Source organism: Larimichthys crocea, chromosome XXIII, assembly GCF_000972845.2.
Source record: "Larimichthys crocea isolate SSNF chromosome XXIII, L_crocea_2.0, whole genome shotgun sequence".
NCBI lineage: Eukaryota > Metazoa > Chordata > Actinopteri > Sciaenidae > Larimichthys > Larimichthys crocea.
The window spans coordinates 6,930,514-6,943,826 of NC_040033.1; the positions used below are offsets into that span (position 1 = coordinate 6,930,514).

General features: G+C 41.5%; 1 protein-coding gene across 4 annotated transcripts in view; it reads right to left on the bottom strand.

Annotated features, from left to right (window-relative positions):
• Positions 1–13,313, bottom strand: part of slc4a2b (solute carrier family 4 member 2b) — a 39,040-nt gene that overhangs the window by 22,710 nt on the left and 3,017 nt on the right. The window contains exons 1-3 of one of the 4 annotated variants that reach the window (XM_027274141.1): positions 10,017–10,035; positions 6,689–6,768; positions 2,382–2,553 (exon numbers count right to left, since the gene is read on the bottom strand). In XM_027274141.1, the coding sequence (XP_027129942.1) occupies positions 2,382–2,441 (60 nt within the window). In that variant the 5' untranslated portion in view covers positions 2,442–2,553; positions 6,689–6,768; positions 10,017–10,035. Of the gene's footprint in view, positions 1–2,381; positions 2,554–6,688; positions 7,008–10,016; positions 10,036–13,313 lie in introns of those variants that run through there. The other 3 variants (XM_019270363.2, XM_027274140.1, XM_010744173.3) reach the window with 3 other exon arrangements.

Consider the following 13,313-nt stretch of genomic DNA (forward strand, 5'->3'; position numbering starts at 1 on the left):
TTACTCATAAAAAGACAGATAAAGACGAGGCTTGCCAGAATATCTGTAAGGGGTTCAATCAAAATGAAAATCTTGAGTTCAAGGAGTTCAAAGTTAAAAAGCTCTTTGCATCATATTCTATGGAATATGATGTCGGGTAATCTTTACAGCCTCTAATTAAACTTTTATCTTGATTACAGATGATAAGCAAAGTAAAACTGAAAGGAGACCATTGCTCTCGCTAAGATTAGTTGATCACAATGACGATTCAGAGAGCTCTATTTACAGAATATGAGTGGCAATGGAACATAGTATGTATAACTCTGCTTTCATGTGTGTATGAAGTTTCATAACGGAACTAAACCCGTGGTCTCCGAACACCGGGCTGCGGACCAATACTGGTCTGTGTGTCATTTGCTACTGGGCCGCACAGAAAGAATGAATAAAACTATATTTTATCATCAGAGTCTGAGAGTTGTTTTATTTTGAAAAACAAGCGGATACATCTGTGCCTCTTTAAACATGTCAATGCAAGACGCTCCGTCACGTGATATGTTGCCCCAAAAGAGAGAAACAAGCTCAGGGCTCGCACTAATTCAGCATAATGATGAGTTGTATTTTCTATGGACTTTATATATATGTCGTTTTATCACCTTGAAGGCCGGTCGCTGAAAATATTAAAAAAAGGTTGGGAAGCGCTAAACTAAGCGACTCACAACTTCCCGCAGACATAATTGTTCTTTCCTTGGGTGAAGAAGAGAGTGACAGTGCTATATACCACTAAATCCTACACACTGGTCCTTAAGTTTACATTGAATAATAAATTAATGTTAAAAAAATAATAATAATGGGATGAGATGAACTTAATTATCTGACGTGCTTATCAAATTATTATTATCATATCGGCAGACAATCTGTTTTACTCAATTTGAGAAGTGGGCAGGAAAAACAAGATTTTCTTTGGACTTAGAAATGATTTTTAAAAAGGAGAAAGTACTTAATCAGATATATTTGTTGCTTTAGATATTAATTTTGGTCGGTTGAGGTGTTAATTTATAATTAATTAAGAAATAAATAATTAAAACAGTAAAATAAAAACACAACAAGTACTTAAACTCATGGCCTCTCAGTCTCTATGCAGATCTTTCAGGGGTCACTAGTTAAGTGTCATCTATCCACTTCCACCTCTGACATACTTTCTGCACATGAACTGGCGAGGTTAGATTTCAGACTTGGACAGCACAAATGTTGTTTATGTCTAGCAGGGGAACCCCCTTTCAGAATGCGAGCAGGTAAGACGCAGAGAGGTCACACACAGTTGTGCAACACCGGGAAAAGGAAGCAGCTGTTAAAAAAAAATAAATGCAAAGCTAAGGCAAAGCAAGCGTTTTTTTAAATGAGTGTCACAGTGAAGAAAGAACACCATGAGTAACAGGCTGCTTGAAGAACCGTAAAATAAAAAACGTTAGACTTCTTCTGAAGAAGTCTGTCAGCTCACTCCCACTTCACTACAAACATCACTATTTCCACTTACCTACACATTCTCCAACTCAAGTAACGAGTAAAAAAAGACGACATCCTCATAATTTCTGGAATGCAACCGCACATAATAATTCCTGGAACCCGCTAACCGTGGCGAACGCATGATATCTACCAATATGAGAGTTTTCATGGGTGGATTTCTTCTTAAAGCTTGTGATATGTGCTGCTGCAGCATCTTAATCATTTTGAAATGAACTTGTTGAGAACCCCTCGGGTCGAGGAATGCTGCTTCCTCTGGCTGCAGAACCCCCCGGGCAGCATGTTTATCACATCAATCCCAGCAGAAGCCATGCAATTATGTTTTCATTGTATGCCAGTATTATTTCAGTACTGGCAACCCATCGATTTAAAGAAAAGAGGAAGGAAACTGTTTAAGTTGTGGAGCTGTTGACATTCTTCAGCGCTCTAATGAAAAGGGAAATTCAACAGAAGCTGCTCCCTGAAGTGTTTTTGAACTATTCTGAACATTTTTTTATTCCTGCAGTCAGAAATACTGCATGTTTCCAGGGAATTGGCTCCAAGATGTGACTAGATTTGTACAGACATAGCTTTGGGGGGAACAGCACTGTCCAAAATACACACTCTGATGCCAGAGAGGGAGCTGATGCAGCATAAACCCAGCACAGAGAGAGAGTATGAACTGAATTAGAGGCAAGTTTGGGAGCTGAACAGCTACAGACTAATGCATGAAAAGACCATGAAGTGCTAACTGTGAGCGCCCCCCGTCTCCTGAGTAGCATTTAACCTGGTTTGTCACCAAGGTCACCAACTCTTCCTCACGCGTTTCATCATGTGGCTGACAACGCTGCGGCCCGTCAGGACAGACTGAAGCTTTTCTGTATGCGGTCGTGAGGACTCACGCTGTGAATGACCGATGCCACGGCGTCTGTAATCTGTTTGGGCGCGCTGGGGTTGCTCATGGCTCCAGAGTAGAGTCGCTGCTGGAGAGGCTCTGGAAAGCTGGTTTGGATCGCTGTGGCTTTAGCCCTTCTCTTTCTCGCTGGGACTCAGACAGCTTTTGGGCAGCATAACCTGGAGACAGATACAGATCTGGAGGTTAGTCCAAATGAAGCTGGAGATCTATAACATGAGTCTCCCGTGGCACTGAGATGCTGGAGCTGTGGGCCAATAATCCCTCAGAATGAAGAGCAGTCAAACAATATAATGACGGTGGTGTGTTTTTTTTTTTATTGTTTTGGCTCTCGACCTTAGCACTTTAGATCTAAAATGAAACAATGAATATGAAGTTATGCATATTGGATGAGCAGTGCAGGACTTTTGCACTATGATCATAAACATACAGACCGCTGTGTTAGGGCTGTTTTTGAATAATGGTAATCCAACTGACCGACAAACATACACATCCCTTAAGCAATTAGATCCAAGAGTCAGTACTTCGACCTTACAAAGTGCTGACCTTTTTTGAATTTCAAATGTGCTTAAATGCAAAACCAGTGTCCCTGTCCTGACACTGTCTGTACTGGGACATGCAGTCTCTCAGGAGTAATAAACAGTTTCAGGATTTCCGGGAAGCTCCTCAAGTACCTCAGAGTTTGAGGTCTGAAATGTTTGCATGATTAACGGAAACACATCATACATCAGATTACACTTGAGGAGCAACAATGACAGAAGTAGTACAAGAACAAACTTGCAACATGCTTTAACAGACAATTCCTATGATTCTTGATTTGAAGCCGTGTAGCACTTCCTCACCGCCATTCAAGGTCATTAACCATTAGAGTCAGATAAGAGTCAGATAACGGCGCGCTACTGTGCAGGGGACCCTTTGATAAGCGGCGGCACGTGCCTCGACTAACCTCCACCTCGCTATTATGCCGACACGGTGCTACAGGAATCCAAAAAACCACCAGAAACCGGATGACATGTTACTGGAGAGGACACTAAAGTACATAAATGTAATTAACTCAGAGATAGAGATCTTGATGAAACCACCCATCAATTAATGAAGTAGTTAGCCAACAGAATAAGCAACTTCAACAACATTTCTTGCCACAAATTCAGTGGTTCAGCGTCTAAAATGTGAATACATGCTGGTTTTCTAAGTTCTCTATGATGATTATATTTGCATTAATAACTAAGAGATTAGTAGCTGGTACAGTCCACATGTGACTGATATATTTATAATAATTGAAGCAAACAATAAAAACAATACTAAGCATATCTTACTGAAATCAGGACAGCAGTCTAAAAGGCAGAGGAGGGCCCTCTTTTGGTTTCAGCGTCACAGTCCAATCGCGTCGTGCCAAAGCCAGCCTGGCGCTCTGACAGCAGCTATCAAAGAACCGATAAGCGTCCCTGATGCCTGAGCACAATCATATCAATGACCTTGTTTACAACGAGGTACAGTGGATGTATGGTTCATTAAAGCACAGTAAAGTGCAGTAATGCCGATAAAGGAGTCTTTTTTTTTTTTTTTTTTGGGAGTTAGCCTGAAGATTACTTTCTCAGTAAACTTAGACCCCACCACTGTGGAAGAGCCTGGGCTGTCCACACAGGGATAAAGTTACAGAACCCCGGGATCCCGAGCAAAAGGCATGGGAACAAGCTTATCTACCTCCAGGCATGTCTGTAATAATACCGATAACAATAATGATCAGAAAACAGGCCGAGTTCTTTTTTTTTTAAAAAAAAAGAGGCACTGTGGTGTTTTTCTGTCTGCAATCAGGTACAATCAGAGTCTGAATAAAAAGGAACTGGCAGTCCTGTTATGTAATAACCAAAATGACCAGGAGGACATGGTTGAATGCTGACAGTGCAAGAGGAAGTGAGGACAAGATGCTCGGTCTGTATTTATCCTGGAAGAAGTTAATCATGACTTCTCAGAGTCATCCAGAAACCTGGTGACTCTCAAACTGTTCCTAAAAGACGATTTAAAAAAAAAAAAAAAAGTTTTAATCCAGAGCTTTTCCATGCAGAGACTTAGTCACAGTTCAGTAAAATGTGTGCAGGCAATGCTTTGGGAAAACTATCCTTCTGGGAGGAAGTAAGTATGAAAACAGGAAGAAGGCGACTGCTACAGACTGACGCCTGTCAGGAGGAGCTATTAAAAAAATAGCAATAGGGATTCTTTCGAGTGTCTATAATGTCAGACTTGGCTGAAAATCCATGTGCACGCATGGGCTGGATCTATATGCCAAAGCTAATCTGGGATAATAAAATCAATGTCTGCCCTGTGACATTACAATAACTCAATTTATCGCAGCCTAACAAGCCGTGGTCTTCATGTGCCCGTCCTGTGTGGGAGTATACAATCAGGATCATGTGAGCGAAGATGCTACCTTTGACCAAGGAGACTCTTCCACTGAAAGCTGTTTCTGTTTAACTCACAAATGGATCTAACACACATGAGCCTTAGATGTCACAATTTTTAGTTGTTAGGTATTTTTTAAAAAAAGGATGACCTAAGCACGAGACCCTGTGTTTGCATGTAGGTCAGAATTCATCACATTCCCCGTTTGATTGACATGACAGCTGAGTAACTCGCCGTTTACAGTTTCTTATGTAACATTGTGACAATTCTGAGGTACTAACCTTTCCTTTGCCGTTATCTTATATTTATGATCTAGTCTGAATATCACCAAAACGTTGACATTTACTTTGAAAAGGGGAGGAAGTGATTATTCAAGAGGGTGACTCATCTTACCCACAAAGTACAAATACACCTGACAAAGTCTCTTTGGTATGTTGTAAATTTCCAGTACTGCGCACACCTCTTCTCCTGTAATGAGCTTTTTCCTCCCTTTATTCGAGAATACAAAAGGAACATTAACGACACATTGTCTTTCTTTCTAAAAGAAGTTTGGACTTCTTTTAGGTGAACTGTGACAAGTTACAGAAATCTGGGACACTCAAATATTCAGAGGAGTGCTCTGCATTAGGGGGAGTGATGAGTCAGCACAAAATGCTGACCCTCTTAAAAGAAATGCACGCGAAGCAACTGTCAAAAGAGATTTGAAAAACTATAATCTCCTGAGACCTTCGGGGTTACAGACAGACAAAAAAGGTTAGAAAATCTTTACCGTGCGTCCTCGTAATGACATTAAAAGAAAAGGAACGAGACAGTCAGACGACGGGACTGAGATTACGAGCCAGACTTGAACTCCACATGTGTCTTAACCTAGTGATCACGGCCAGGACATCTCGGGCCGAGCCCAGCTTTAACCAGCAGCTTGGCTTGTGAGCGTCGACCACAGACTGCATGCTGTTCTACAAACTCGATCAAAAATGGCATAATTAAAGAACAGTTCAATAAAATACACAAACTGCCAATAAAACTGCCTGTCCAGAAATAGGAGCTTGATCACAATGTCCAAACCTCAACCGACACACAAGCCTGTACTTATAAAAGCAGGACAATGACAGGGAGGAAGGAGGGTGGTTTAAGGTTTCATTAGAGAACTGGGTTTACAGAAAACAACTATATGATTCATTTGTTTTTTGGCTGAGCAGGCGATGTTTGTTCAAAGAAACAACACTTTTTTTTTCCAAGTAACTGATTGTGATAGATTGTGAAGTGGCATGGAGACGACGGGCGTCCTTGTGTTAGGTTTTCAGAATCAACATGATTATCACCTGCTCAAGACGCATGCAGCATCCGATGTAGGAAAACATGCGTGAGATAAACAGCAGTGGGTGGGATAGAGTTTGATTCAACACAAACACACGAGTAAATAATGTTTTTCCTTGCTATGAGTGGTCAGTTCTTATTCCACCACAGCATTTAGAGAGCAATCACTTCCCACAAACATGTCGCTTAAAATCTCTAATTCATGATTGAAAAGTTGTGGAAAAGTTTGAGTATTTAGTCATGTCTTGTTCGGGTAACCTGTGGAACTAAGCAGGATTTGTTTACAGTTCTCCGTGCTATGGTTGCAGATCATCATGGTTCAAGCCTGAGTCAGCTCTACTCTCTCAAGTCAACTGCATAATCAGAAAGTGTGACGTTAGCAGGAAGAATCTTGTTAACTTTGATTAGACTTGACCTGATGAACATCTGCTCTAATTGAAGACTAACCCTTATAAATAAAAAAAATTTAACAAACAATAAATTAAACAGATAATGAAACAAGAAGTGACTCTGATAAATGAGACTTAAAAATATGACAAGAAATGCAAAAAAAAAAAGAGATCTGTGATTGTATCATACCTTTGTGTGCTTACAGCAGAGAAGCCACCGCAGACATTGTAGTGCAATTCTGAACTCTGCCGTGAAGAGAGGACCTGTGGCTGGTCAGAGTGCAGGACAAAACAAACAGAGGGAGAGAAGAGAGATAGGGAGACAAAAGGAAGAGAGGTTAGAGATGTGGAGCGTGAGCCTCGGGACGATCGTGTGCGGGAGTTCAGCCTCTTGTCGAGTGGAGTGCCCTCTCTCTCTCTCAGACCAACATGCACGGACTGATAGCAGCAGCCTTCCTCCTCAGGATTATGTTTCCTCCTCCAGCCTGCTGACAAGTAGCCATGTGACTCCAGGACCCATTCAACACTGAGTCAGAGGCTGCTGCTCTCACACACGCACACACACACACACACACACACACACACACACACACTCTCAAATTTTATGTGGAAATTCAGCCCAATGATCAATATGTGACTTAAATAAACCATTGCAACAGTGTAAACAGCACAAGATCTCCCTAGCAATTACAAAAGTCTTCAAGGTGTGACCATTTCAACTAAAAAAAAAGTGATTTTCTTTAGTTTATTTGAATTTTTTTTGTCCTAAATAAGTACAATTATCCAGAAATTGGGGGAAAAGGCAAGAATATAGCACAACTTGTGTAACAGAGATGTGTTTGTTCCATTTTCCAGCTCTGTCAATCATCTCACCACCGATTATCACACCAGATTTATCCGATTTACTACAACAAACTAAAAGATCTACACGCGAGAAGCCGCCTGTGGCTGTATGAGCATACTAACGTGGACAACTGATATCACAAACATGGTAAACATTGTTAAATATCAGTATGTTAGCCTTCTCATTGTGAGCATGTTAGCATACTTATGTTACCGTTTACATTGGCACCGCGTATTTACATAGTCCACATACAGACCGAGCTAAGCCCTGCTTATAAATAGCAATGAGCTATGTCAGTATGCTGTTTAGGACGTGGAATGATTACTAGGTTCTACTGGGTTCTAGCTGATGCTAGTATTGGACAAATAAAAATTCGGACCCGATGGTAGCGCTAGACGCAAAGTCATGGGATCAACAAATGACTACGGATGTGTGCCCAAGATTTCATAGCTGTCCATCCATTCTTCATGGTGGTGCCAGACAAAAAGTCAGGAGGAATCACCTGAGAACCATGAATGTCTGCATGAAATGTAACGGCCACCCAAATGCTGACATATTTCAGCATTTATTTATTTTAAGAAAAACAAATTAAACTGTAAAAAAACAAGCAGTAATACGCCAAAACCAAGCAGCAACCTCTGTGGCTGTGAAATAAAGCCTATGCAGAACTGCAGTTCCTCAAACGTCCACTTGAGGCTGGCTCCATAAGTCCCTATGTTCAAATGTCCAACTGCAGAAATAAACATGTTTACAGCCTGGTACAAAAAACAGTTTTGGTCTCTATAGCTAATTTCCCTGTTCATGACAACTGTACTGAGGGTGAATTTATATAAAACTCACCTGTTCAAATTATATTAAGGCTTAAAGTTATGCAGAATTAACTGTGTGGCCCCTTCGATTGACAAGTGGATGCTTGTTTGCGCAACAAGGCATCATTCATTTGCCGATGATCCTCACTCTAAGCTTTACAATGACTCTTCAGAAACCTGCCAATGACATCTCAGATACACTTTTTTTTTTTTCATACTGCCATCTGTGTGGTCCTTTAATCATATAAGAATCACACGCAACGTTTCCCATGTAGAAACACTGCATGCAATGTGAAAAGGCCTATCATCTATTTCTAAATCCACAGCAGTGACATAAATTCACGTTGCCACACGGACAGTAGGTGACCAGCTGGTGAAGAAGACTTTTTTTAACATTAAAAAACGTCAAGGGCGACATGAAAAGGGAGTGTCACAACAGCCTGGTTAGCCACCACACACACGCAAATGAATTTTTCAATTCAGGGTGTGACTCACTATGCACTGTTTTTTTTTTAAGAACATTGGGCAACTTGTCTTGTCATAAAAAAGAACATTGCAATGCCACCAGGAAGCTTCAGAGCATCTGCAATAGGTCGAGTATGTAATTGATATTCTGAACGATTACTGGCACCGTGCTCCTTTTTTAAACTTTTTCAGCTCAAGGTCAAAAAATAAAATCAACTGAACCTTTTAGGGCTTGTTTCGAACTTTGCACAGGATGTTTATTCATTTGTGAACATGTATACACTGTGCATAGAATTAATGGGAAAGCAATGACAATGTTTTCCAACACGTCTTTAATTATTAACCAGTAATGACACTTGATATAATGAATGGAGTTTTGCTGTTTGTACTGGTGAAATGACTCAGTTTTATGGTAAACTTTCCTTCAAAATAGTGTGCTGCAGGGTCCTAGTGTATTTGGCAGTGGAAAAAAAAACAAAAAAACACATCATGTCATGGAGGAATCAACTTCACAACACAATTAATCCCACCTAAAGTCATAAAAGCTGCCAGATTAATTGTGTTTTGCAGTGAACAAAGAACAGTCCTGTGATCTAAACAAGTTGCTTACCCATTACCCGCCAAATAATAAAGTACCGCATTCCACATCAGCTTATATGAGCCTTAGGGCTAAAGAAATACCCAACCTCAGGAGGAGCCTGAGTGTGTGTGAGATATAATTGTTTGTCCCCTGGGGATGTGAGCTCACTGTGGAGTCACATGCATGTCTTGCGGGGGGACAAGAAACACAGTCAAAGGCACAAGCAGCTAAAATTGAAGTCCACTTCAAAGTCTGGGGCTTTCCTCAATCCCGGCGCGCTGATAATAGCATTACCCGCCGCGGTCAACTATATGAAGAGGTGTGACTTCATGCGTGCAAGGTCGATTCACATCTATGACCAACACACGATGTGCTTATTTCTCAACCTTGACCTGCACAGAAACACTGTCATCATCCTTGCTGCTGCCGCTGCTGCTGCTTTTTGACATGAAGTCACTAAAAAAAAAAAGCCAGTTTGAATGTTTCTGGTCAAATAAAACAATCTGTGCTGCATCCAAACCATCTCGTGTACATGTCAAAGCACACTGAAGGAAATAAAGAGATAAAAATAGCATTTAAAGAGACTTTTTTATACAACATCCCGTTTTTCGAGCTTTTAAACGGTGTTAACACGACTCGGAAATTCTCCCTCCGGCTTCCTGTTATTCTTCACTCCCTTCAAGTCTAAAACAAAGTCTACACATTAAAAGAAAAACACACTCAACCGGTGCATGCCGGGACAAACTTTAAAGAGAGCGGTGTATCATCCGTCAAAAGGTGACCATTACAAACCCAAACTGTATACGTCCAAAAAACTCACCAGAACACCGCTCAGTGTCCTCAAACACTCAAGTCTCTTGTGGTGCTTGGTAATGCAAATTGACCTCGATGAAGCTGTATACCACTGATAGCTGCCCTGTTTGTGGATCTCTATGGGGATCTGGCGGTGGTGTTGTGTTGATAGCTGCGCCCCTGCTGCCTCTGAGTGTTTTAAGCCTGAAATAGCTCAGCTTAAAAGTCACCCAGCCACGTCCTGAGTCTCTCAAAATGCAGACGTCTCTACCTCGCTGCTCTGCTCTGCTCTGCTCTTCACAGCCCAGTGGCCACACTCAACTTCACTGAAGAGTTTGGCAAGGTCCAGCACCTCAGCCTCAGCACGACTGTGTTAAGTTATGTGCACACAGTCGCTGGACTGCTTCCAGTCTCACACAGTTGACAGCTGCACTCAGTCAGCGTATGCCCATCTCTATCTCGCTCTTCGTCTCGTCATCGGTGGCTTTAGCAGGCAGCGGCTGTGCTTACAGCTATAGGACAGCACCTGTCTTTGGGGTGAAGAGGGATTGAAGAGGCAACTAAATCCTGTCAGCTCACAAAATGCCTGCCCATTGTCCTCCCGACTCCAGAAAAGAAAAAGCAATCACCGCTCAAGCATTTTTATACCTTGAAGAGGATGAAGGAGTTTCAAATGGAAACAAATCTGCACTGTAACATTTCTCTAACTGCCTGCAGGCTCGAAATGTCCTTGCAAAAGAATCTGTGACAAAGTTCAGAGTAAGGACAGCCATAACTACAGGACAAATTTAAGCATCACTTAATCTGAAGGTTTCTTTTTAGATTTGTTTACTCTTTATTCTCATTTTGTTCTAAGCTTAAGGCTTGGAAACAAAAGATTCTACTTTACTGTCACGTCCTCTAACAAACCAAAGCACAGCCAGACACTTCATAAAAATTTCCATGACTGCAGTTAATGAATGAAACTGTGATGGAAACGAACATCCCGAATCAACATCAGCTGACTTATACTGACTGATAAGTCAGATTTTATAAATACTATTTAGAATAATTTAATAACTAACTGGTCACATCTGGTAGTTTAATGTTCGTCTGAAAAGGATCCTGTCTCACCTCGTCTATGACCAAATTTCAGGGATGTTTACTTATATAAACATTAAGTCAATGTGTCTTAACCTCTGACAGTATAAAGAATGGACAGAGCACGCCAGGAAGTATCGTGTGAAACAAGGGGGTTGCTATCTGCAACTAAACCGCTGCATGCCACTAAATCCTACACACTGGGTCTTTAATAATAAGTTTTATTGGTGCAGAGTATAAAGAATGGACGTTGTATCCGTGACGTCACCAACAGGTTTCTGAAGAGACGTTGTGAAGCTTGTCATGCCTCTTCCGCCTCCCGACTGATCTAAAAATCGGTGGACGTGGATCCTCGGCTGACCTGAGGTGGGCCAAATGACCCCTTGTTGCTCAAAAAAAGCCACGTGTAACAGCGCCTACCTGTCAATCAAAGCGGCCACGCTGTTAATTATGCATAACTTTAAGCCTTATTATAATTTGAACAGGTGAGTTATATAGAAATTCACCCTCAGTACAGTTGTCATGAACGGGTAAATTAACTATAGAGACCAAAACTCGTTTTGTACCAGGCTGTAAACATGTTTATTTCTGCTGTGAGGTTGGACATTTTAACATGGGGACGTACGGAGACTCATTCTGAAGAGCAGCCATGGAGGTTGTCATTGCATTGTCTATTTTTTGACCTCTTCCTTCCACCTTTAAAAGTTGTCACAGTGATGGTGTCAGCAAACAGCTGCTTCACAGCTCCAGCAGACACAGGATGACATTGTAAAGTGGATTTATTTCAGCTTTTTCGCTGAAAAACAGCCGCCTGCTGCAAATGAAACTGACCAGAGCAGCGAGACTGAACCGAAACACTAAAAGCTGCAGCCATAAAACCATAACAATTAGCTGAAAGATGTTAAACTGTGCTGAAGAGCTGACAGGACCTTCAGAGATGGGTGGTAATCGTCTGTGGGTTTGTTCATTACAAGCGATGCAAGCCACTGATAATATAAAGGTGGTGACTGATGGGGATTTGTGCAGCTTTAAAGTCTCAAATATCAATTGCAGTCGTGTTAGATTTGTAACAGCACTGAGACTGCATTGTTGTAATGCTTCAATTCCTGTAAATACAAATAAATAAAGAGGAATTAAAACTGTGTGGTGCATCACCCAAAGGAATCAAACATCTTTCCAGGAGAACTTCAAGCTGCTGATGCCTGTTGTATGAGCAAAACAGAAGATGTAGTCACTTGTTTTTAAGCTGCCCTAAACACTGGGAGCTTTTTTTGGGTGTTTTTTGACACCAGTGACCGGTCCAATCCAGCACCATTAGTGTTAGGGTGTGGCACTTTCTTGTCAAATCTGTGTCCAGAGCTGCTCAGGTTGCACCAGCTGCACAAAAGGTAAAGCCATGTTCTCACAGAAACACGGTAATTGTGGAGCTTTGACCCGGTGCACTTGTAATAACTGTATTTACCCTCATGAGACTCAGACTGGGACGGGAATAAAATATCCCCCAGGCTCCCAGAACCCAAACAAAAGCCTAAGATCTCATAGTACACTCGAATACAAATCAGCCATTTACCCATTTCCTGGGAAATGTGATTACGACTGTTTTTTAAGTCCTCTAGTAGAGAAAAGCATGAGAATTTAAACTCATACCCTCACGGGAAAAGGTGACGGTGGAGAGAGTGGTAAGGATGCATCACTATGCTGAGAGTATAATTAGATGCACCAACTCCAGACAGCTTAATGGGGTTTAATGTGAGAGGACAGTAGCCCAAAATATGCATGGTGTTTTGCCAAAGTGCTTAATGGTAATTAAATGCAACTTAGTAGGCTAAAGCAGAGCAACAGCCAAGCAAACTGAACTGTGGAAGTCTTGCTGTGTTTACTGACAAAATGCTGAGTCTGTTTATCTTCAGAGGGGAAGGTAAAATAAACATGAAGAGCCGGGAGGCCGTGAATGATTTTAAAAAAAACTGAGTATTATCCACGTCTTTTCCTTCCTTGTCTCCTGCATGACCAAGCAATTCTCTGCAGGAATGTGGAGACTCTTTCTCTGCTCGACTATTTGTGCACAAAACAACGCCGCTGTTGCCGCAAAAATGAGTTTACAATGAGTCTGTTTGACGTATTCCACTGAGGCGAAGGAAAACAAATAAAAGCTGAGACTGTGATCACGCAGATAAGATGGATCTATCTGATGTGTTCAAGCACCGTGCGAGATTATAAGACAAAAAGGGAAAAGGCCAGGCCG